The sequence below is a fragment of the Numenius arquata genome, chromosome 5 (assembly GCF_964106895.1).
Source record: "Numenius arquata chromosome 5, bNumArq3.hap1.1, whole genome shotgun sequence".
Classification (NCBI taxonomy): domain Eukaryota; kingdom Metazoa; phylum Chordata; class Aves; order Charadriiformes; family Scolopacidae; genus Numenius; species Numenius arquata.
Genome location: NC_133580.1, coordinates 34,601,345 through 34,626,601, shown reverse-complemented (window position 1 = coordinate 34,626,601; position 25,257 = coordinate 34,601,345). Strand labels below are relative to the sequence as shown.

Here is a 25,257-nt window from a genome sequence, read left to right as displayed (position 1 = left end):
TTAATGCACTTGGGTGCTTGATGAAAAAAATGAATTTTTAATATCATTGCAGAGAAAGTGGCAGTATTAAAAGCAACAAGGCAGACAGGAGTGGAATTTGTGCAATTCTTTCCTGGGGACTAAGAATGATGGCCCATAAAGAGAGGTGGAAGAAAATAAGGTTCCTAAAGTGCCTCCTGCCCTCAACCATCTGCCCTCCTTCTCTTCTACTAGTTTCCAGTCCTGATTAGGGTTACTTTACTAAGCAGAAAATGGGGAAAGGACTTATTTCAGCTGTTCCCTTGCAATTGATCAGTGTTGATAACTGACCACTGTAACTGGGGCACAAGCACCCACTGGGATAGAGTGTGCCTTGATATTAGGTATTGCTTGCTTTGCCAGAGATTTAGATTTGGTGGTCTCCTCCCCCTAATCTTCGCATTCCATTTTCCGCTGCAAACATTTGCACATGTATGTGGGTTTCCTTTGGAAAATACTTTGATTTTTTTTTTTTTTTCTCAAGCAGCACTGCACTGTGGTGGGATTTCCTCAAAATACTAAAATTAGTGTTATAACGGCAGAAACTAATATCCCTTGTTAGAGGCAGAGCCTGTCTTTTCATTCCTCTTCTCCCCTGTAAAAGGGCCAAATTGAAATTGCTACTGACTGGGCACAAGTTAAATAGCTGGTTTATGTGCCTTTGAGCTACCTGGTTTGTACTAAAACAGGTAGGTCATAAACCTTACAGTTATTCATACTGCACATGCCTACTTTGATCATTTGTTTTACAAGCTTTAATGCTGGGAAACCCAGCCCCTTTTGTTTTCAATTAATATTTCCAGTCCATTTTTCCAAAGTAGTAGATGCTATATACTAGATGAGGTGAATATCGAGCAATTCAAATGTTTTGGGACTGGCTGGGCCCACAGTTTGACAGTAAGGTTGGTCCTACCAGGTTTTGCATTGCACCTACCTAACTTGTCTGTATGTCATATGTCAAGGGCTACCTCTCAAGGCTCCTCAGCTCTTATCTTCTCACTGACCCTTACCCAGCTGCTCTGTGGGCATATTTGCATTCCGGAGTGATTTGTATAGCTCACAGAGCACACAGGAAATCTGGCTTTTAAACAGAAAGAGGTTCTTACTCTGATTGTAATAATCCTTCCATACTATGCAAGATAGAAAAGGAGGTGAACTGCATGACAGTGCAATGTCATGGAGTATTATATGAATTCGTTATGAATAGGAGCTCTTGTGTGGCTGCTGGAAGAAGTACAATGCAGCTCACAGCAGGTTAATATATCCATACTGCACTTCTGCTAATTCCAGTATCTGAGCTAGCTACATTTAAGCTAGCATTGTGCTCTTTAGACATACTCTAAAACACTCCAATTGATTCCAATTTCTATCCATACTCCTATCATATAACTATAATGGTTCAGAAAGAGCTATTAAATGCATTAAGCTATTGTGAATTAAAATCAATAAGCAAAGCTTGGCTGCATCCTAATAGGCCATTGCTGTAGATCACTTTGAAAGAAGTCTTAGTCCCATTGCAGGGTAATGGGAAGTGCTGGGGAGAGGGGCTCACATTTTCTCTTTGTTTCTTCTACTGCTGTAGCACTAAATAAAATAGCATAATAAATCAAGAAGCCATTATTTCATTTGGGAGAAAAAATATTGTTTAAAGTACTGTAACTGAAGGTACAAACTCTTGTCTTGTTGAAGATGACAATAAAACTGTCATTAAAAAAAGCGAGAGACTAAGCACGTGTGTCAGGACAGTGGTAAATAAAGGTCAAATGTAAAATCCTCTTCCTTTAATATTGTATTCAGCTTCTGGGACATGAACTAGCTTCTTGCTGCAGGCAAGGCAACTCTTCTGTTAGTACAACTGACTTTCTGATCAGTCTATTTGAAAAGCACGGGATGTGAGAACAGTGGGTTTTGATGCCAATACTGTTACACAGCTCGTTGGCACAATAGGATATTGAATGAGTATAATACTTTAATTATCTAATATTTTGTAGGTTTGAAGCCTTCATCTTTGTTTTAGTGTTATTAAGGGGTGGGGATTGTGTTATGTTTTGCAGCAACTTTTATAACTGTTGCTAGTGGGAGAATTTCTGTAAGGAGAGAATGGAATGTTTCAATTAAGTTTTAGTCATTGATTCTAACATAAAGTAATGTACATTGCTGTTCAATTAAAAATTACAAGCTGTTGTGCTGTTCCTAGCCAAATGAAATCCCCAAAACTGTGGTCAATAAAGCACTTAAGGAAATCAAGTGTTTGGGGCTGCATATTTCACTGAAATCTTTTGGTGAAAGAAATGCAAAATGGCTAACATTTAAAAGTGGGAGGTTAATTATTTTATGAGTCAAGAAAAAAGTAATCACACCTCACAACAAGCATCCTGTGCTTGAAAATGTTTTGGTTACAGTTTATGAGACTTTTTGGTTATAGTGCATGTGCTTGGTGCTTGGTCATGCAGCAACCATTGTAAGCGAGTCGGGAGATCCAGCAATGAGAGCGAATTTCAGTTTTGGAAGCAGTTTCTTAGCACTTGCAGGCAATGGGAGCTTCAAAGTGTCACAGTGAATATTTATTTCATGTGATTGCTGAGGCTCTGCTTGGGCTATGTGAATCATTTAATGTGCCTGTCCACTGTTTCTAGAATCAGTGCTAAGTACAGATTGACAGCCTTGCTTGCAACTGAGCTTCATTTCTTGCTTCTCTTTTTTCCTCTCTCTCTTTCTACTTTCAGTAGAGGAGGGGGGAAGATTTAATTAATAGAGTGCCCCATTTAATGAATATAGAGTGTCAATATTAAAGTATTATATCCCATTGTGTTCAGAATTTTCTAATGAGTAGACACAGAGGTCATTTTCATATGCTTTGTGAATTCTAACCATCCATATAATTACCTCATTTCAAAACTCTCTTCCAAACATAGTAGAAGCACAGAAGGCCATCTATCTGCAATTTTATAGTCAAGCCCCGATATATGTTATAAATCCCAGCAGTTACCAGTTTCTCTGATCTCACAAGCCAATAACTTTTTCTTTACTTAATAATTTCTGTGTAGCCACTTGGCTAGGAAGTTTTTCTGCCTGTGCTAAGGGGAAAAGAAGATTCAGCTGAGCAGGAGAATAATCCTAAACATTTTGTTTTGCATTTCCATTTATAAAGTCCATTCTAGCATTTTTCTAACATTTTTATCTTTAGAGAAAGCACAAGACTCTCATAAATGTATCATGGCTCCGTACAGCTTCTATCCTGAAATGTCTCAATTTAAAGCTACAGAGTCTACCCTTGTAAGAGAAAATCTGTCCTGTTGCCCATTCAGTGATGTCCTGATGATGTGGTGTGCACATAAAATCATTAACAGCTGGGCTGGAACCACCACTTTGTTGTAAACAGGCCACTGAATGCAACTTTTTCTTCTTCTCACATACTTAGTTCGAGCGCTGTGTTGAAGATTTGAATGATACTTTTTCTTTTCTTTCAAGAGAGTTTTCTGTAATTTGTCCAAAAAGAGAGAATCTATACAAGAACACCAGAACCTCCAGAACCTGATTTTCATTAAAGAACTAAAAGATGACTGTCAGAGCTTGAGATTTAAAGTCACTATTCTACTGGCTGCTAAAAATCATCCTGAATAGAGACTCTGGGTTTAGGGATATACTTTTTCCCTACATGTAAGTTGTCCCTGAACTCTACACAAACAATTGTTTTCTTGCTCTCCCTCCCTGCCTCCTCTAAGGACTGAATTGATCGCTTGATTTTATCATGCATCTCTGTAGCACAGTTACAAACCAATGCTTCTCTTTGATTGTCTAATTGATTAACATAACTAAGTTAAACTCTGAGTAATTGTTCTTTTCTGCCATTTAGCTTGAGTATTGCTCCTTCTGTTTTCAAATGTGAAGACCTTCTCTGCCCAAAATCTTGTCTCTTTCTTATTTTTAATTTTTATTAGGTGGCCTAATAAAGGATATAAAAAGATTACTTCACACCAACTATTACGTCCAAATTATTGGCATGTGTCTGAGAATTTCATCAAAGTAAATAAAAACTACATTTTGTACTTAGACTCTTAAACCTTATGTTATTTCATTTTTGTGTGCACCAGAACCTAAGTTCTGAATAAGCAAACCTTTTAGCCCTTTACCTTGTTGGAAAATAATAATGAAGTGCAGCATTTTTTTCAACGAAGCTTGAATCTAGACTGCTCCAAGCTCGATCAACCTCTGATTTCCACTGATATGTTTAAAAAATAAGAAAAATAATTCTCTGTCCACTAACTCCCACTGTTTAAAATTCAGGGCAGAGGTTGAAGGCTGGGTTTTGGATGTGTGACCTTTTTTTTTATCCCTATATTGCCCTGCTATATGTTCTCCCTGGACTAGGGTACATTACAGTCTCTGTTGTCCACTTGCAGTTTTACCCTGGCAAGCAGTCCTTTCAAGAGTAAGACTTTTCTTTCTCTGAGTCTAGACATCTCATTTTTGGATCACACCTTCCTTTGTTCTCATCTAATATGTGCTTTCCTCTAGTGTTTTTTCTGCTCTTACACTCATGGTTCACCAGAACACAGGTACATATGTAAGTGAAAACGTTTTGAAGCATTAAAATAAGATAGAGGGAAAACAGTTTCTGGTTAAGGCACTTGTCCCAGACCCGGCACACTCAGATTCACTTCTCAGCTGTACAAGTCATGCAATCTGCGCATTCCAGTTCTGCACGTTGAAAATGGTGATGATCCTCTTCACTCAACCAAGTATTTCAGAGATAAACTCTAATTTGTAAAACGTGTTCAAATACTATTGTGTTGCACTGAAGATAGTTTTGGGTAAGGTGCCTGAGCTGCTTAACCATTCCCTGATATGAAAAAGGGCACATTCTTGGTACTTTCTCGCTTCTGCTTGTTCAGTCTTACCCCATCGCTTATCTTAGCGAATGCATTTGTCTGGACTCCTGGCAATCAAATCAATTCACCTGAAAAAAATTGAGTAGATATGTGATGACTCAGTAGTAGAATTTCTCTAAAATAAAGGAATCAAGCAACACCAGAGCTATCACATAAGAAGGCAGCTAGTTGCTCTGGTGAGAGGAAGATTTTAAATTATATCAGTCCTAATATGTAGCATGTTGATAAGCTATGTCAGTCTTAATGTGTAGCTTCTTCCTTAAGAAGTTTTATAAAGCTAGTGATAATAAGTAAATGAAAAACATTTTTATGAGCTGCTTCTTGAATGTATTTGTACTGTCATGTCATCTTTCCCAATGCTTTCCTTTTTTTATGCCGTGTTGCCTAATCTTGGGTCTGCCTTTAACCTTCCAAAGATGTGCTAGTCTGCTAGCATTTTGCAGATTCTTTTGTTCAGGGGCAATCACCTTGGCCCCATCGGCTGAGGCCAACGGGATGAAGTTCAATAAGGCCAAGTGCCGGGTCCTGCACCTGGGTCACAACAACCCCATGCAATGCTACAGGCTTGGGGCAGAGTGGCTGGAGCTGCCTGGCAGAAAAGGACCTGGGTGTGTTGGTCGACTGTCAGCTGAACATGAGCCAGCAGTGTGCCCAGGTGGCCAAGAAGGCCAACAGCATCCTGGCCTGTGTCAGGAATAGCGTGGTGAGTAGGACTCAGGAGGTGATCATCCCCCTGTACTCAGCACTGGTGAGGCCTCACCTCGAGTGCTGTGTCCAGTTTTGGGCCCCTTACCACAAAAAAGACATTGAGGTGCTGGAACGGGTCCAGAGAAGCACAACGAAGCTGGAGAGGGGTCTGGAGAGTAAGTCTTATGAGGAAAGGCTGAGGGAGGTGGGATTGTTCAGCCTGGAGAAAAGGAGGCTGAGGGGAGACCTTATCGCTCTCTACAACTACCTGAAAGGAGTGTGTACAGAGGTGGGGGTAGGTCTCTTCTCCCAAGTCACAGGTGATAGGACAAGAGGAAATGGCCTCAAGTTGTGCCGGGTGAGGTTCAGATTGGATACTAGGAAAAATTTTTACACTGAGAGGGTTATTAAGCATTGGAATGGGCTGCCCAGGGAGGTGATCAAGGCACCATCCCTGGAGGTATTCAAAAGACGGGCTGATATAGTGCTTAGAGACATGGTTAGTAATGTGGGGGGGGGGGGTGGGGGTGGGTTTTTTTTTGTTGTTGGTGGTTTTTGTTTTTTTGTATTTATTTTTTTTATCAGTTAGGTTGATGGTTGGACTAGATGATCTTAAAGGTCCCTTCCAACCTAGATAATTCTATGATTCTATGATCTCTGGAATAAGGCTTTGCCGCCTTACAGTTGTAAAAAGCAATATGCTCTGCTTCAGCCAATATAAACTTTACCTGTTTGCTGCTGACTTTCATTTTGCTGCAGGTAGTATTGGATGTGTGGTGCTTAGCTGTCTACCATGGTTAACCCATAACACTGTAAAATCCTTTGATCCACATCAAGTCTTAAACACGTTCTCCTCTGTATCAGGGCAGCACAGCTTGGATTCCACGAAGAAACCAGACAGTGATAACTGTGGAGCTATTTTGAGGAGCACTTGTCATAGGCTTGGTAGTGTTGTATTCAGTCGACAAGGAGGCACATTGGGGGTAAAGTAAAAGGAAAGTAGCTCCTATCTTAAAGGATCTTCATTGAGGTCGGATGCAAAGCCATCTCCTAAATATATTTGATGGCTTTTTTTTCCCCCCTCAGTCATGCATATTTTGACTGCTTTTCCAGACTTCCCTGACTTTACAAGCTGTGAAGTCTGCTCTTGCCCCAAAGGGGTTCATCAGCCCCTTAGAGTCCCCTAGAGAATCTCCAAAAGTGGAAGAACAGGAAAAGCAGGAACAGTGGCCCTCCTCTGGTCACTTCACTGCATCCTGGAATAATTTATGTTTGAAGGGACTCTTGGATGGCATCTGTGTGAAGCAGGGCTAATGTTAGAGCAGGTTGTCTAGGATTGTGTCCAGGTGAGTTCTGAGTGTCTCCAAGGATGGTAATTGTATGGCTTCTCTGAGAAAGACCTGCTTATTTAGTCTGAATTACTACTTGCTTTGGAGAGAAAATGTGTCAGGATTTTCTTGAATTTATTGGGGTTGAATGGAAGCTTCATCATCCAGGTGAATTTTGTCACCTCCAAACTCATTAGTTAGCTTGTGAGTCTTTGACACTGACTTTCTATGAGCTTATAATTTGTTCGAATTACTTTTCTGTTCAGTAGGTGAGAAATGTATTGACTGTTTTTGTTTTGCGAATTTTCTTTCTATGAGATCTGCTTTCTGAAGGATGGAGACAATCATTTTAACAGGAATATTGTAGCGATTTATATCTCCTTCAATAAGAGCTCCCATAACACCCTCACAGCGAACAAAAAGACAATTGGCATAGTTTCAGCTTGCAGCGTTTATGGGGGGGGAAAAATCAAGACAAATATTCTTGTCTTCTTTCAATGCCTTCTGAGAAATGTAAACAATTGCAAAAAAACATAGCTATAGTTTTGTTTTGTTTAGAATATGATTAAATATATTGCTGCTCCAGGCTTCAATAGAAATTGGGAAGTGTTAGTTGCTTTTCATAAAGCTATTTGATTATTTGTATTTCATTAAATGTATAGCACACTGGACATTTGTGGGGTCTTGTATATCTCTCAACAGCAAACAGACCGAAATTAGTAATGACACTGCATTTTAAAGTGTTTTAAATCAGTACAATTAGCAATTGCTTTTTAACTAACTGAATAGAAATTCAGTTTATGAGCAACTATTTTTTAATGACTTAGAATTGATAAGAATAAATCCTTTCTAATATGAAAATTAACAACTTCTAAAACATCCTTTATACACACAATTCTTTAGAATTTTGTGCATAATGTGCTTCGATTGACACATTACAATATTTCTTTTTTTGTTAAAACATTTTTTTCCAGCAGTTTAGAGTCTGTACGTAGGTAATCTCTCATCCAAGTGAATAGCAAAGCTGAATTCACTCTGTGTTTTCATTTAGGAGAGGCTTTCATCAACTTAGTCTCAATTCCTTCAATGTTGTTGTTCAATTCCTTCTTGGAACCCAAGTGCTGGAGTACTACTTTAAAAAAATCACTTGCACTTGTTGTCCTCCATTTTTATTCCATTTGGCTGATCTTGGAAAATTTGGAAGAAAGAAATTCTATCTGACAAGTGGGAAATAATAACTTGAGACCGACAACCCTCCTTTTTTTTTTTTTTTTTTTCTGGGAGGTTTTTGTTTGGTCGGGTTTTGGTTTTCGTTTGGTTTGGGGGCTTTTTGTTGTTTTTTTTTCTTCTGCATTTCCAGTCAGAAAACAACATCATGCCAGCGCATTCTGGCTGCATCCTTGCTTCTTTGGCGGCATCCTCAGCAAGTGGCTGTCCTCATGAATGTTAACTCGAGCATTTAAAAACAATGTTTTCTTATTCTGAGAACATCCTGGCTGCAATTTAGTGATACCTGTTCATATAGAGTGACATATTAAGAAACTAAAATTAGTTAGTGAAGTATTCGTGAAATATTTGTGAAAAGTTCTTTGGCTTCAAAATCATTGAGAGAGATGAGTAGTAGAATAATAATTTTTAAAAAATCATTTGAACACCAACAAAAATGCCTCTGGAGATACAATTAAAGTTTGGGCCACAAATACTATGGAAAATCAATTCTAGTTTCATCTGTATTCTTGTGGGTTATGCAGACTAGGAGGAAGTGGTCAGGAAGCGATTTCAGGTGCCTGTCACGGCCAAGCCATAACAAGCCAGAACTAACTTTTTACACCTCAGAATAGATGTTTCTGATGAACTCATATTAAAATACACCACCATATAAAGAATTGAAAGGAAGAAATGTAGAGTAGTTGAAAAAAAATACCTAAGTTACAATGCCTTCATGCTTTTGGGGGGAATTTGATACTTTTGCTCTACTTAGGTAGATCAGATAGATATTCTCAGAGAAAATAAAGAACAAGCATAAGTGAGATCCATCTATAGCAAATATATTTTTTGTGCTCAGAAATATGATCTCTTTTTGTGTTTCATTTTAAAAAGATGTGAAGGAGAATGTCTAGAAATGAAATACTCAACAGGGAGAATAACACAGAGGGAAAAAAAGATATTAAAGCCAAAAAAAAAATCTCTTTCTGAGAATGTTATTACAAATGTTAATAAAAAAAAGAAGAAATGTTAATAAAAAAAATTTATTTTTTTTAATAAACAAAATAAAAACAATTACAGATGTTGGAGAAAAGGAAAAGAGAGAAAAACATATTATTTGAAAATTTTACCAATCAATTCCAACTTTCAGTATCTGTTTGCATCCTGTATTATGGTCATCTTTTTATAAATATTCACCAAATGTTCTTATGGACAAACATAAGTCCCATAATTGATTCTCCTGAAACTAGTCAAATGGATACTCTTTGGACAGAACTATTTAAAGCCAACCAGCTTATATTCAGATTACAGTAGAAGGACAAAAGAAATGCATGGTTCTGTGGTGCAGCTCATTTCGCCATGTTTTTCATTCCTTACAGCATGAACTAGTACTTGTGTTTGTCAGATACAGTGTTTGCCCAGCCAGGGGAAACTGGCAGCGCTGTAGAATCCTCCGTATTTATGGACAGACATATGAGTGCATGTCTGCCCTGCCGAGCATAAGTACAGACAGAAGGCATTACTGAAAAGCGTTTCAGTTGTAATGTTACAACAGATGATTTACTGCTGAAATAGACAGTAGTGAAGAAAATTTCTCTGTTGAAGTAAATACATAACAAAATAGTATTCTGCAGAATTCAAGAGGCACTGCTAACAACGTGTTGTAGGAAAGTTTGGTATACGCAGTATTTAAATAGTTCCTCCTTTACTTTAAAAAAAAAAAACCACCAGCATCTAAATGCGGTGTGTAATTTCTTTACTAACAGTTGCCTCCTTTGTTTTCTGTTTAGGAAGAGCCCTTTGTCATGGTGTCTGAAAATGTTCTGGGAAAACCGAAGAAGTATCAGGGCTTCTCAATAGACGTGTTGGAAGCCTTGGCCACTTACCTTGGCTTTAAATACGAAATTTATGTTGCACCGGACCACAAATACGGGAGTCCTCAGGATGATGGGTCATGGAATGGACTGATAGGAGAACTGGTATTTAAGGTAAGATTATTAATAACTCACTAAATAAGGTCATGTGATAAAGCTAAATAATATGTGGTATATTATGCTCACATCAGCCAGTAACCTTTTTTAATGAGTCAGCAATAGCACTTTGTTCATTGCCTGTGTCACCAGCATCTGATAGTATGCCTGGGCACATTGGGCGGTCAAGAAAAAGCTAGAAATAGTGCTTGCTGCTAACTGTTTAAGAAGCAGGGCAATCTCTTTTTTCCAACCAAAGTACAGCAGTATGAAATCTGAATACAGTCAAATAAATGGGATGCACAGCATCCTAATTAGTTTGGCAAGACCTGACACAGATGAGCTGAAGAGGCTGTTTGAAAGAGGAAAAATTGGTCTTGCAGTAATTAGTGATACATTACATAAATAATGTATAGCACTTAGAAAAATGTTGGTGTGATGAATACATGAAGTATATAATCAACAGAAAATGTTTTATTGATATATAATAACACTTACATTATGTAGATGTATGAATCAAGAGTAGTATGTTCTCTATTCTGTAATTAATAAACCATTTAGTCTACTTAATTTTACATTAAACATTCAATATTGTATCATAAATAAATTAAACCAAATAAATGTGCCATGTTTTTCTTTTTTTCCACTCTTCACATCTTGTCTTTTTGCAATTTCTCCCATTAAGAGAGAAAGAACTATGCAGACTCTATTCTGCTGATGTCTCATTTATGCTGTGAACATATATATTTTATTTGCTTAGTCAACCTGTAGAGGCAGCTTTTGCAGCTATAGAGACCTACATTTGTTTTTTTTTTTCCTTAAATAACTGCAGTATATATTAATGTAAATATCTTACTGGTTGTTTATGGAAGTGCTTTTCCAAATCTGCAGGTGGACTTTAATTGATAATCACAGCAAAGAATAAGGAGCCAGATACAGGACCTAATCATCAGTACTTCAGCCAGTGAGCAAAATGCTGGAAAATGTCTTGCAGTAAAGGGACAAAAAAAATAAATAAAAATAAAAATGAAGAAACAATCCCCATGGCAAAAAAAAAAAAAAAAAAAAAAAAAAAATTAATTAGTGATAGGTTTACCCGCTCTGCCTTTCTGAGCAGTTGGAAGCCTGCTGGAATGGAAAACAACCACACACACCATACCCATGGCACAGTTCATACATCTACGCTGTAGTAATAAACCTTCTTTGCTATCTCCCTATGCCTTTAAAGCTAGAAGGTGGAATGCTGTGATCATAGATGGTAAGCTGGAGCCACTTAGAAAAGCATATTTTCCTCCATCTTCTAAACCTACCAACAAAAATCCCTTGTCTAATTATGAGATGTAACACAACAATGGCCTATTGATTTATTTTTATCATTTTTTCTGCTTTTAAAATGTGATATTATACTATTCTCTGCTCCCTACAGTACTCAGCAGGCCACTGCATAACACAGGATGGAGGGTTCTTAGTCCTAGATGGCTCTGGAGATGGAAGTGGGTCTGGAACATTTTTTATTTATTTGAAATGAATGATTCATAAAGCAGAACTCATAACAACTGAAATCAAATGGTTCACTGAAAAATATGTGTCCTTCTCTCCCTCTTAAGGTAAAAGAGAACCTCTGGGCGAGCAGCCAATAAATATCTACCCCTTACCAAGTGCAAGCTGTTCTTGGAAGGCTGCTTTCTTATTTACTGTGAACTGAGTTCTGCTTCCAGAACTCAAATATCTATCTGCTTGACAACTTTGTCAGGGGAAGCAAAGGAGCAGGGAATAGTTTTAATTTAAAGGTCTAACCTGTTTTAAACAGAATGTTTCCCTGTTTTCCCAACCAAGCCTTACATGATAGTCTGGCCAACGTGTGGAGGAAATCCAGAAACAGAGGGAGTGCTCTTTGCCTGTTAGTGCATGAGCCAGAAATTAGTTGGGAACAATGTGTTTCTACAAAAGACAGTTCCCATCAAGGGTAATGGAAAATAGCTGCCTTCTCTTTTTGAGTACATCTCGTTGAGAGGATGTCTGTGGCCACTGCAGAAGATGTGCTATATGAAATGGCAGTTGCTGTGGCAAGCACATAATTTTTGTGTTCAAGAGTCAAAATATGCTGTTTGCATTAACCTGATTCAGTGTGCAGCGGGCTCTGATGCAGGTCCTGGTATCAGTGAGAGCAGTCGTGGGGTGCTCTCGTTTGCAGCAGTCCTGCTTGAGCTGCAGTGCTGGGCAGAAGCCCTGCAGTGCCAAATACATGCCCTAGGTCCACAGTTGGCCTCACAGATGTGAGACTATGCCAAGTTCACTCTGTTCCAGCTTTGAAGACAAGGTCTCTGTTGGCTGCTAAAATAAGAGCTGGAATCAGCATGTCAAACCAACTGGTCTTTAATTTGAATTTGGAAACTGATTCAAGCCTCCCCTCCTTTGCTTGTCAAGACCCTATATTAGGGGTACACCTTTGCTCCACATACCTTCTCCTGTCAAAATAAACTGAACGTAACCATGCTGTGGAAAGTGTTTTCTGAGGGCCTGAACGAGAAGATCTGGGAGGTTAAATGCTCTTTGAGAGAGGTGCTCTTGCTCCTGTTGAATGACCAGGGCTTTCAGGGCATCCCACAGAGCTTGAGCTCACAAACAGGTTAGTTCAGAGAGCAGCAGCTTTCTATGGAGAAGTTAAAACCAACTCAGGGGAGCAGCACTTTACAGCAAATCTTCCTCTAGCTGTTAGTTGTCTGGGTGTTTTCACAGCTCTTCCTTTAGTTGCCCGGAAGTCCATATCACGAGAAGTGTGACTGTGTGACAGGCCAGAGAAGTGGCTAATGCCACTTCTGATAGAGGACATTAGTCTTTCCAGCATGGCTCTGGACTTCCCAGTGATATTCACACCCATCAACTATTATTTTCCACATTTTACCGTGCTACCTCGATTGCTAGGATTTTTTTCCAATTAAGAGCAATAGGAAGCAAATAGCATACAGACAGCTGCCTGATTCCACTTAGGTCCATCAGAAAAGGAAAATTAAATACATGCCTAAACTTATCTAAGAGAAACTGCAAGCCAAGTAGAAGCATCTTATAAAGGTCTTTCTTTTTAACACATCTTCCTAAGGGGAGTAGCATAGGAAGAAAGAAAACATACAGGGAGGACAAAGTGAGAATTAAAAATAATAGCTGACTAAAAGGAGAACTGTTTGGACGTATATGTGTTAACTTAAGCAAAAATATGTCTCTGATTAATTTTTGCATGTCCATATTAATAACTGTGTAACATGTGGGACTGTGGTTTGTTGCTTCTAGCATTCGTTGAAACTTGATTTAACATTGAAAAGGAATAAAATGAAAGGCCACACGGGAGCAATTTAAAGTAGCTTCATTTATTTTCCCTGTTCTTGATCACAAACCACAGGAATCATCATAAGATTGCTTTCTGTGTGTATGAGATGTGCTTTCTTAAGTAACAGCATAGGGGCATTTCAGGGGTCTCTAGGCTTTGCTGATGAGCTGGTTCTGTGACACCAGTAACAAAAGCTATCAGGCAATAATGGAAAAATACTCATTTGGCCATTTGTTTTGGATTTTCTGATTCTGGTAATGTTGCTCTACAATGACCTTAGCATAAATTAAAGATAAATTAGGATAAATTCCTAAGCAGGTCACATAAAGAAAAATAATGCCCTCTGCTGTTTTTTTCAGTCAGTCAGTTTCAGGAGTCACAGTTTCATTCACCAGAAATAGTGTTAAACAGACATCTAAGATGCGATAGTCGGTTGATTTTAGCACTGTGAAAACTTAGTGAGTGGAGAGTTTTACATGTTTATAATTCAGATTGGCAGCTTTCCATCTAAATATTGACATAATTGCATGCATTTGCCTTTCTATCTCAGAAGCACTAAGTGAACCTTGTCTTCTTCAAACTGATGTCTTCCCTGATCCAATTTGACATGTTAATGACAAGCATTTAATTTTTTTCATTTTAAAATTTTGATACAAGTTGACAGAATCTATATGTAATTAAGAATGCTCCCCGTCAGTAAATCAACTATTAAGTTGAGCTTAAGCTTGATTTTGTGCTAAACATATAGTTTTCTAGTAAACTGGTATTTATGATTCGATTTAGTAAGTTAAGAGTATGAGTTGTCATATTCCAGTGTAACTTAGAGTACTGTGAAGTCAGGACTTACCTGTCTCCTTTCTAATTTTTACTTTACCACCACTCTTTAATCACAAGACATAATTATATCACAATTGCTGGTGCAGTATGACAAAGGAAATGCAACATTTCCATTAGGACAACATTGTTCATCTGTCATAGATGGCTGATAACCAGAGTGGAACCGTAATGCTGGGGAATTTGGAGAGGTGTAAAATAGAAGCAATATTTCCACAAATACCACATGCTTTTTCATGAAATGCCCTTCAATGCACTTAATAGAGAAGTCTGTTTCTCTTTAAAAAAGGAGGGGGGGGGGGGGGGGGGGCAGAAAAAATTCTGTCAGTCATTCAGTCCTAGAGTAATCTGTTATTTGGTAAAAGTATCTTTACTTATGGTACTGCTTGATCTGACAAACAACTTGAATTAGCACCTCACAATAGTCTAGTGTGGTAGGGAAGTATTTTAGTAACAAGTTGATAATTGAGAACACAGCTAAAGTTAAACAGCAAGAACTAAGTCCTAGGACTTTTTATTTCCATGTGATTTCCTCGAACTCTGAATTCCTATGTCACTTTTTGATATACATTCAGGAAAAAAATAATAATAATCTAAACCAAAACCCTTATTCGTTAAATATAACCATATTTTCCTGTTTAACAACTATTGGCATAGTGCATTGGACTTTCACATTTGTAAATTATTTTTAAAATACATTCATAGTCACAATTGTGGAAAACAGTTCAGATGATGAGTGCTTTGCAACTTGCTCAGTGGAGCTAGGACTTAACTGTTAGCAGAGTCACTTGTTGACCAGAAGTATTATAATTAGAGGACAGAGACTCGGATGATCTGAATGTTTCCATGGACAATTCTGATGAAACTTTCACTTGCATTACTGGTTAAGTTTGCTGCTGCTCATGGACAAAGGCCAGTTAAATCATCAGTCACAAAAAATTGTTAGAAGGGTCATGAGGTGAATTCATGAAGCCATGCTTTCAGCTGTGCACATCAACACAGCTTCACTTAAGACACTAGAGAATCTAACCCACAAATTAAAGCTGAAGCTCTAATTCATGGCATTTAAGAAAATCAACATTTTCAAACACTTTTTTTGTCCAAATCATCAGCCTCCAGCTATCTTCCACCACTTTCTCAAGCCAGTGAACAATTAATATGAAGTTAAAATAACATCATTTAAACCAGCATTAAGTGCACTGTAATTAAAAGTATGTTTGTATGGGCTGCAGGGTGTTTTGCAGATGGTAATAAAAGAGACCAGATGACTTGCAAATTTGATTCTAATCAGTTTCAGCTGCCATACCTTCTCACTTAATATTTTATGTCACATTTCTAAGGAGCTAGTAATCTCTGCCTTCTTTGGGCAAGAAGAAAGAAATCCAAGAGAGTCGATAAAATTTGACACAGTACTGCGACTTTCAAGCCTTTGTGCTTTCCTCAGCCTCTTCCAAAGGACCACATGCTGCTTTAGGCAGAACAGAAATGGATTAAATCAACTTAGTAGCAGCTTAGAGTATTTTAAGTATTCTTTTTCGTATTAAAATATCTAACATTTATAGTATTTTTATTCAGTATTTGGGCTTTTTTAAATGCTGTTAATGTGTCTGCTTTAAATACCCTTTCTTGTTTTCACTGTGGTTCTAGTTGTACATGTGAAAAGTAAAATAGCACCTGCTGTAGTTGTGCCTGGTGTCTCTGGAGACCTAATACCCAGCCGTGCTGTGAAATACAATGATTAGATCAAGGAATGTTATTCATCCTCTTCTCATCTGAAATGGGTTCTTAAATTACAAAAAAATGTAAATGGCATAAGGCAGGTCCAAGGTAGCTGCAAAACAGGTTGGCATAGAGAGGAATTGCTTAACAGAAGGATACAGAGGAATAAATAGTAAGGAACTGCATGGAATATCTACTCTTCTCTGATTGGAAATACTATACACAAGGTCTACCTTTTGTCACAATGAGAATGATGGCTTCAGTAAGTGAGGCTGAAAAAAATGACCAGTAGATTTTCTCCAGCTGTTATCTGTATTTGAAGTATTTTGATTCCTTGGAAAAAAAACGTAGAGTGCTAATGTGTTCAAGTCCACTAAGTGAGGTTTGCTTACAGAAACTAAGACGTGCTACCGCTATTCTGTTCAAGCCTTAATCACATTTCTATGTTCACATAGGTGATGCTTAAGACATTGGCCTTGCATCTGCTTCTCCATAAGCTTAGCTGCTATAAATCACAGAGGTACAAAGATCTTCTCTGTAGCTCCTACTTATGCATGCTGTTCTCTCTTCTTTCCTCAGAGAGCTGATATAGGGATATCTGCCCTAACCATCACACCTGACAGGGAAAATGTGGTGGACTTCACAACGCGTTACATGGACTACTCAGTGGGCGTGCTGCTTCGAAAGGCAGAGAAGACAGTGGACATGTTTGCCTGTTTGGCACCATTTGACCTCTCCCTGTGGGCATGCATAGCTGGCACTGTGCTGTTAGTAGGTCTACTGGTCTACCTCTTGAACTGGCTCAACCCGCCACGCCTTCAGATGGGATCCATGACCTCCACAACCCTCTACAACTCCATGTGGTTTGTGTATGGATCCTTTGTGCAACAAGGTAAGAGACACAGGGAGAAAGAGAAAACCTGTATATCCTTCTCATTGCTCTAGAGACCTTCCTCTTCCCTGCCTCCCTCCCACAGCCCACAAGGGACTGGGAGCACTGGAAAGCCCTGTGCTATAAGGTTTCTAAGACATTTGGCTGCCCAATGTGGGAACCATGAGAAGTTCAGAGCACTACATCCTAGCTTGCTTTGATTTGTAGTTGTCTAATTAGAGAAAGATCACTTTTCTTTGAAAAAAAAAAAAAAACAAGCAAACAACATCATCTGCTGGAGAATTATTCATAGTTAATGTGAGTGCTATGTTCTTATGCAGTCAGACAGAAAAAGTCGGGATTTGGCTTTTGAACTAAATTTAGACTAGTTACCAGTGCTAAATGGTTTTACTGTACCTGATATTCTTTCCTCCCTCTTCTGTTTTATCTCAATTTTCCTATATAATGTTTAGGCTCAACCATTTCTGACCTTCCTGGATACTTTCTCAATCCCCTCTAGTATCTGGTGTAGCCCAGGCTATTCCCCAATTTTGTTTATATTCTCAAATCCTCCACAATCTACTTCTTCTGGCAGAGCTTTAACCACACATCCTAAAGACATCAGGGACTACAGATCTTGGCTTGGTGTATACTACTTAAAATTCTGGTCTACAAACTAGGGTTGTAATGCATAGTGGAATAAGAAAACACTTCATAAGAGAACAAAGAAGATTTAGATAATAACGCTTGACAACAAAACAGAACTAATACCTTCTGGCATATCCATATCATCAGTCACTACTGGCACCACAGGTACACCTATTTGTAAGTGCACAGAGCTCCTGCTCTACCACGAGCCACAGCCACTTCAGCCTCAAAACTCCCAGATAGTTTTTGGTTTTTAACAGAATTTGGATGGAACACTGTAGCTAAAAGCATCATATTAATGTAACACTGGCAACATGTAATTTAGAAATTACATTATTCCCTATCAAGCAATCAGATAACATCCGTAAAAGCTAAAGGTATGCATGATAATCAAGTATGAAACTCCTAGAAGGGAAAAAAGCTAAATTAACACCACCATCCAATAAAAAAGAAGTTGAGAATTTCTACAAGAGGTATGATTTTGAACACATCAACCTAGAGACATTACTTTTTAAATTCTCATTTGCATTGAGCAGTCATGGTCATCTGAGGAAAGCTGAAGAGATTGTTTCATGTTTGTTGTGGATTTTTTTTATAGAAAACCAAAGACTTCAGAGCCTGCTGAGAGCTAGAAAAGTTTTTTGAATGTATGTGGGTGGGTTTATAAAGTTTTATTTCTGTCCAAAATATTCCCAATGTAACTGTTTAGGGAATCCAACTGTGAGAGAGCAGTTGGTCCGTTGCAGAACTAGACTCATTACATCTGTCTGCCTGTTAGGTTAAAACTTGTGAATTAGTTTCTTTACTGCGTGAATGCAAGTAATTTTACATAGGTTTATTGCTTGGTATTAGCTTTAGTATCCCTGCTGTACTCCCAACATCATTAGTCCCTAAAAGCTTTATAGGAGACTGCCCAGCAAAGGTTAAAGGAGGCAAAGCCAGTTTTATCACACACTTCAGTCTCATGAATTATTATCCGAGTTGTTTGCCTTATGTCCATCCAAGTAAGCCTGTGTTTCCCAGTGTCCCAAAGTTTCCAAACTCATAGATCCATAGTAGTAGTCCGCAAGGAAACCCTTCAATAAATGCTCAGTGAACTTACAAAGAAAAGGTTTTTCTGACTAGTCAATAAAAATGAGTTCTTGAGGAGGGCTTAGAGGGAAGCCTTGAATTAAGCATGAAGATGAGGAAGAAAATAGATGAAAAGTAATGGGACTAGATGACAAAAAAAAAAAAAAAAAAAGCAGAATTTACTGGAAAAAGCAATGAAAGGGCATTTGCTCAAGGAGTTCTTCATCCACTCCCCATAGTAAGAGGGTCATGAGGTGCAACAGTATTAGTAAAACCTGCTGGTGGGACATGGCAGCTGGGAGCACCAAAACTGTTGTGAGACTTTAGAAAAAGAAATTCACAGAACTAGGAAGGTGAGAGGCATTTATTTACATAGAGAGGTCTTACCACCTTACCAAGTGGATTTTCAGCACAACTCTTTAGAATCCACTAGAATAATATAAAATGTTCACTTGGATCTTGCTGAGTGAGGGGAAGTTATAGATACATCTTCAACAAATAAGAGGACAGTCCTTAATTTGCTAGAAGGAAAAATGGCAAAAATTGAATAGAATTGATACTAAAAGATATGAAACTTACAGACCAATTTAAGCATAAAGACTCAGAAGGCCTCAAAAATCCAGTGCAAGAGAATAAGAGATTCATTTATAATGTCAGCCTGTATTTCACATTCAATTTGAATATAACAAAAACTATATTAGCTGAAGTGATATTGTTTACTAACCCTTGTGAATACAGACAAATGAAAGTAATTTCCATTGACAGGCTAACTGGCTACTGTGGTAATTTTGCTTCTGTTTTCACTCATCAACTCTTCAATCAGGAGAAAAACTCTGCAGGTTTTATTTGTTTTGGAATATCAAATCTGTTGCTATTAATTGTGATTGGCATATCTTAAGTATGGCAGCATGGGACATTTCAAATAGTGTCACGTTCACTTAAGAAGTCTTTCAGCTGCAGATTTAAAACATGACAAGGTACTAATTTCTGTTATCAAAACATACAGCCCAAGATGCTTTTATATCCTGCACTGAGAGAAACAAAGCGGCATGAATTGAGGATTGCTAGTGCTTTGATAGTGCTGGATTCTTTGTTTGGGGCTAGTGAGCGTGTTCCGGCGTCGTCTTCTCTTGCTTTCCTCTAGCTAGAGGACAGTTTTGCAAGCACATGGGCTGGCTCCAGACCTGCCATGGCTCTGAAGACAGAAGAGGCCTTTGGTTCAAAAATAGAAGTCACTTTTTAAGGAAACTCATAACCTATTTTGATTGAAATAGAAAGGTCTTCTTTTGCTTGTTTCGTCTGAAATAGTTAAAAACTCTGCGGATTTTAGTTAGGTGGCTTTGGTCCACTGTGTCACTTCGTGTTTTCTATAAGCTTTGACTTTGATGTTCTTATAAAAATCTATTAATAAGTTTTAACCTTTTGCAATTTTTGAAACATCAGAGAAAAATCTGTGTAATTGTCTGTAGACTAGAGTCAGCATAGACCAGTCCAATAGTTTTTAAGGCAGGTCTATGATTACCATCATACTCAGTAGTAAAATTTAAGTATTTTTCATTATTTCCTTAAAGGTAGACTGAAACTTAATGTCACTGCTTATTATATCCTTTAAGCTTAGGTCTTGGCTTTCATTTTCTTTTTCCCCATGTTGGAGTGACCATTTTGAGACTCTCATAATATAGAGGTATATTTTCTCTCAGTTGCCCTTTTATGTTCATTCATTACAGAGATCATTGTGTATGTGTTTATACGTGTTATTTTTGTAATTTTAAGATACATGAGATTTTTTATTAGAAGAGAATTTTGAGGGTATAGCTGCAGTGTGACTGGGAAGGCTCAATTAATATAAAAGTGTTTTCTTTATTCTGTACTGAAGCCCTTCATTTAAAAAAAAAAAAAAAAGAGAAAGAAGGCAGAGACTTTCCAGTGATCTTGGCCATGCAGTGCTATGGATTATATTAAAAACAAATGCTTCTGACTCTGAACTCATCCATGCATGAGATTCTGTAACACACATCTGTTATCTCCGAGTTGTTTATTTATGTCTAAAGATGAAGCAAATTTGTAGATTCAGACTGTGGAGGATTTCAGTTATGTTGAAATTTAGTGTCATGACTTCTGAATTTGTTCTTTTCCAATTGCTCATCTTAGAAAACTAAGTGGCAAAAGCTATATATTTTGCTTCTTTTCAAAAGTAGTTTTTTCCAGTTAGACAGAAAATGTTGTTAAGGTTTCCTTTTCAGTGGGTTTCCTCTCCCTCCCTCCACACGTCCCCTTGGCTTCTCAAACCACTCCTCAAAGGTTTTGCTTTCTGGCTATCTCACACTGCAATTGGTGGTCACCATTGCTGTAGCTTTCTTTTTGGGTATCACTCATGACCCCACCGGTCCTGCTGCTCCTGCTCTTCCCTGTTGACTTCGTTCCTCCCCAGGCCTCAATTATTAGATATTCTACAAAGTTCAACTAGAGAAGTACAAAGTCCTGCCCATGGAGAGGAACAGCTCCATGTACCAGTGCATGCTGGGGGCCACCCAGCTGACTGAGCACTGGTACAGGTTGCCCAGGGAGGATGTGGAATCTCTATCCTTGGAGATATTCAAAAGCTGTCTGGACACGGTCGTAGACAGCTGGCTCTAGGTGGCCCTGCTTGGGCAGGGGGTGTTTGAACAAGATGACCTTCAGAGGTGTCTTCCTAACCTCAACCAGTCTGAGTGATATATCATAATGCTATAATACATAGTTTTTGCTCAACTTTAGTGCTATTCTATGCAACTACATTTTTCTTCCTCTTCAGCCCTGGTATTGTTGCTATTCCCTCAAATTTTGCCCTCATTAGAGCATACCAATATTGGAAACCTGCATATGAACAGTGACCAAAAAACTGTCTCAGAGAGGAAATCGGGTTTACTAAAAACTTTACTAAAAACTTTACTAAAAACTTCATGGAGATTAACTGAATCAACCCACTGCAATGGTATAATGTCTATTTATACTTGCTGAGAACTGAGTTTAATCTCCTGAAGGTTTTCTATTAGCTTCCTACTACTTTATGGACTCTTGTTACGAAATGCTCTAGAGAGCACTCAGCTTTCACCATTACTGGAGAAAACCAATGATTTAAGAAACAGAAGTTCAGGATTTAGAGTTATTCCTAACCCCTGTTGTATAATAGATCGATTTTTGAGACGGGGGAAATGCTGCATAATTTTTACCAAGACCTTGCAGAGGAGTGTTCTAGAGGCTTTTATTTTGAGGGCAGCCTCTCAAATTTTGCTTTAAAATGCAGTGAAAAACTTACTTAGTTTAATAGAATTCAACTGAATTTAGACAAAATAATGAAATTATATAGAAAATTACAATGTTTTGTATTTAATAGAAAAGACGCAATAGAAAGACTTTGTCTCTCTCTTATCCCACTCTGTTCATTTTACTTTGGATTTTTCTGTAAGAGGAGGTATTTCTGAACTGGACTGGCAGGATTTTAGATTATAAAAAGGATTTAGGTAAAGATGCAAGGTTCCGTTTCATTTGGAAATGTCTGTTAGAGAACCAGGCAGATGATTTATTATTATTATTCCTTTGGTATAAAAGGAAATATCTTTCAAATGACTGAATCATTCAAGATTTAATCACTTCTCAGTGATTGCAACAAAACAAGCATTCATTATAGTTTTATAATATAGTTTTATAAATAGGGTTTGACCACAGGAAAATGGGTTCTTAAAGTATTACCTGCAAAAGCATTTTTTTCTTCAGAGATCTTAATACTCTTACTTAACCTTGCAAAGTTGTGAAATGAATGATGTGAAAGCATCACTAGTAGGCCATTTTTTTTATTCCCTTATGTTTTGGTTAGTTTAAAATGCTGGTCACAACTGGAGGTGTTGATTGGTCATCAGTGGTGTCAGTAATGGCCAATTATGGTCATAATGCCCAGTAAAATGAGCAAACCTTACTGTTTATCTTGTTTAAATTACATTTCATAAGAGCAATATAATAGACTCCAAGCCATGGTACTTCTAAGTCATTATAATACTTCTCGGATGGTTAAAGCCACTCAGACTTCTCAGTCTTGTTCCTTGTATTACCACCCAAGGCGTGATATAATCCTCCTGAAATGCACTGCCTGGAGTGTGCTGTTGCTTAATAAATTACTCCATCTTGCTTATCTCACTCTCAGCATATCCCTATCAGCAGGAAACCATTATGCTGTAACAACGTATTTTCTTAGTGACATTTTCTCTTAATTAACTGTACACCAATCTTTATGTATTTAATATTCAGGGGAAAACTCTGAAAGCATTTTGAAAAAAAAAGTATTAGAAATCAATTATAACTTCACATGCAATATTTAGTGGTGAAACCTAATTATTTTTTTAAGTTTATCAAATCAAAAAAGATCCACTATAAAGGCTTTAGAACTAAGACTTAGTTCCTGATTAGACTGCACCTGATCTGCTGGTTGACCATAGAAACTTCATTTAATATCTTGTATATCAGTTCTCAGTTGTAAAATGGAAATATTATCTACCTTCTTTCATAAAAACCTGCTTTATGTCTTCTGATAGAAAGCAAAAGTTAAATGCCAGTCTCATTAATTAACAGTTTTAATTGCTCTTCAAACTAATGTCAGGTCTTGACATATTCCTGGAACAAGGGGAACAGGCTTGCTGAGCCTAAAAAGCACAGCACTAAGCTGGGAAAATGAAAGTCCGGTACCAAATATATTAGGAAACAAACCAGCCTCCACAGTTTTCTAGCATGTACACCAGCAGGTAGATTTGTGACATTATAATTCCACCTTTAAACGTGGAACCCACAAATTCTCCTTTAATTACATTAAATCTAGGTTTATGTATTAGCATGGGTATGTACCTTCATAAAGACATCTCTCTGAAAGGTACTGCAGCCCTGTGGTACCCATGCTCCTTTTCTGCATATCTCAATGGTTTGGCCAGCCCTCTTGATCACATCAAAAGACCCCTAAATTTTGGCAGTTATGCCCTGTGTCTCAAATGTGTTTGGAAACTACGAATGATCACTGGAACTGACAACATATACTGAGAATTATTGTCATGTATACAGTACACATTTGCAAACATTGGATGTAGCTTTATGTGCATAACACTTTCAGAGGTTTATTTGATTGTCTGTTTTTGAAAATGTAATTCCAAGGAATAGCCGTGCTCCAAGTAAAATGTTCAATAGTGCGGGCACTTGTTTGCAGCAATATGATATCACTAGTGTTAAACTGCCAGGGGATATGCTTGGATTTTCCCCGAAATTGAAGTTAAGACTCAGGCAGTTCTCAGAGGCATCTAAAATAATGGATTTCTCTATCTTGTGTGCACCTGCTTGCTTGAGTAATAGCACTGGGTACATGAAGCAGTATATTTAGAGATGTTGTGTCTGACACACCCTCTGGGAGGAGGGAGAGAATGAATGGCAATGTGAAAGCCCAAAAAACACCTTGATTCCCCTAGGAATAGCCTGATTAGTTGACTGTGAGACGTAATGTGTGTCTGGCTATAGTATAAATGATGATCAAGACCAAGAGAGGCAAAAGGCAAAGTAGAATTGGATGTCTGTGGCATCTGTCCATCTTTCTGTGTTCTTTCAAAAGCATCCTAAGGTGAATATTTTACTCAGAACAGTTTCTTTAATTGTTATGATTTCTAATATGTCTTTAAACTATGTTTGGGTAAAGAGTGGATAAGTTAGATTCAGATTAAATAATCAGTTTTGTCTCTTCAGAGGTCACCTGTGTATAATATATATTTAATTGAAGAAATGAGGATTTAGTCAGGAATGGAATGTTTGCTGCATGGAGGAGGACCGTAACACACATTTTTATCTGCAAAGATGTTTAGAAGCTGAAGAGACAAGCCTTGCTTGTCCTGCTATTTGATTTTCCTGCCCAGCAGCTTACACTTAAGTTGGCAATTTTGGCTGTTTAAGGTAGGAAGGGAGTGAGAAATGAGTTTTAGCTTTATTAAAAATACTCCCCCTCTACTTGGATGACAGCAATTTCATCTAGAAACTGATCAGCCTTTTTCAGTGGAGGATATCCAAGGCACCAGATGAACATGGGTTTAGAGGGGGAATCCATGGTAATTTTCCATTGCTTTTCTGGTCTGTGGGGAGTCCCTCCTCTGCACCAGCTGTGCCATAGCTGTATCCACCCATGCAGCTCTTCTTCATAACACCAACTGGTGGGTAGGTGCCAGGAAAATTGCCTGCAAACTGTAAAGGAGGGAGTAGTGCAGAGGTTTTGAAGCTGCTGACGGGAAGGTCACCCTTCTTCAGCTGTTGAGGATTTTTTTCGCTTGTAATATTAAAATGTGTATAAAAGGAGTAGGCATAAATTAATATTGAAAGGCAGCAAATAATGATACCAAATTAATCTTCTGATTAAGTTAACCAACCTGTTGCTTTCTCTAATTGCTGAGATGAAGGTCCACTCTCAGCAAATACGGGAAAATGAGAGCTGTTGCGTTTTTCGTTTGTATTTTTTATTTAGTCAGCTTTCCAGCATGCAAATTAAGGGGATTACCTTCATTACAGCAGCATCCTGGTGTAGAAACCTCCTGCTGCTTAATTTTTATTATTCCTCTGTCAGTAGAGGAGGGACGGATCATAAAGTAGGACTTTACCTTTTCAGTGCTTTTGAAATTAGTGAGATAGTCTT

At 38.0% G+C, this 25,257-nt stretch overlaps 1 protein-coding gene across 2 annotated transcripts in view; it reads left to right on the top strand.

The window, feature by feature from the left end:
• Positions 1-25,257, top strand: part of GRID2 (glutamate ionotropic receptor delta type subunit 2) — a 764,624-nt gene that overhangs the window by 615,134 nt on the left and 124,233 nt on the right. For both annotated transcript variants that reach the window (XM_074147380.1, XM_074147378.1), the window contains 2 exons: positions 9,922-10,119; positions 16,559-16,871. In XM_074147380.1, the coding sequence (XP_074003481.1) occupies positions 9,922-10,119; positions 16,559-16,871 (511 nt within the window). The remainder of the gene's footprint in view (positions 1-9,921; positions 10,120-16,558; positions 16,872-25,257) is intronic.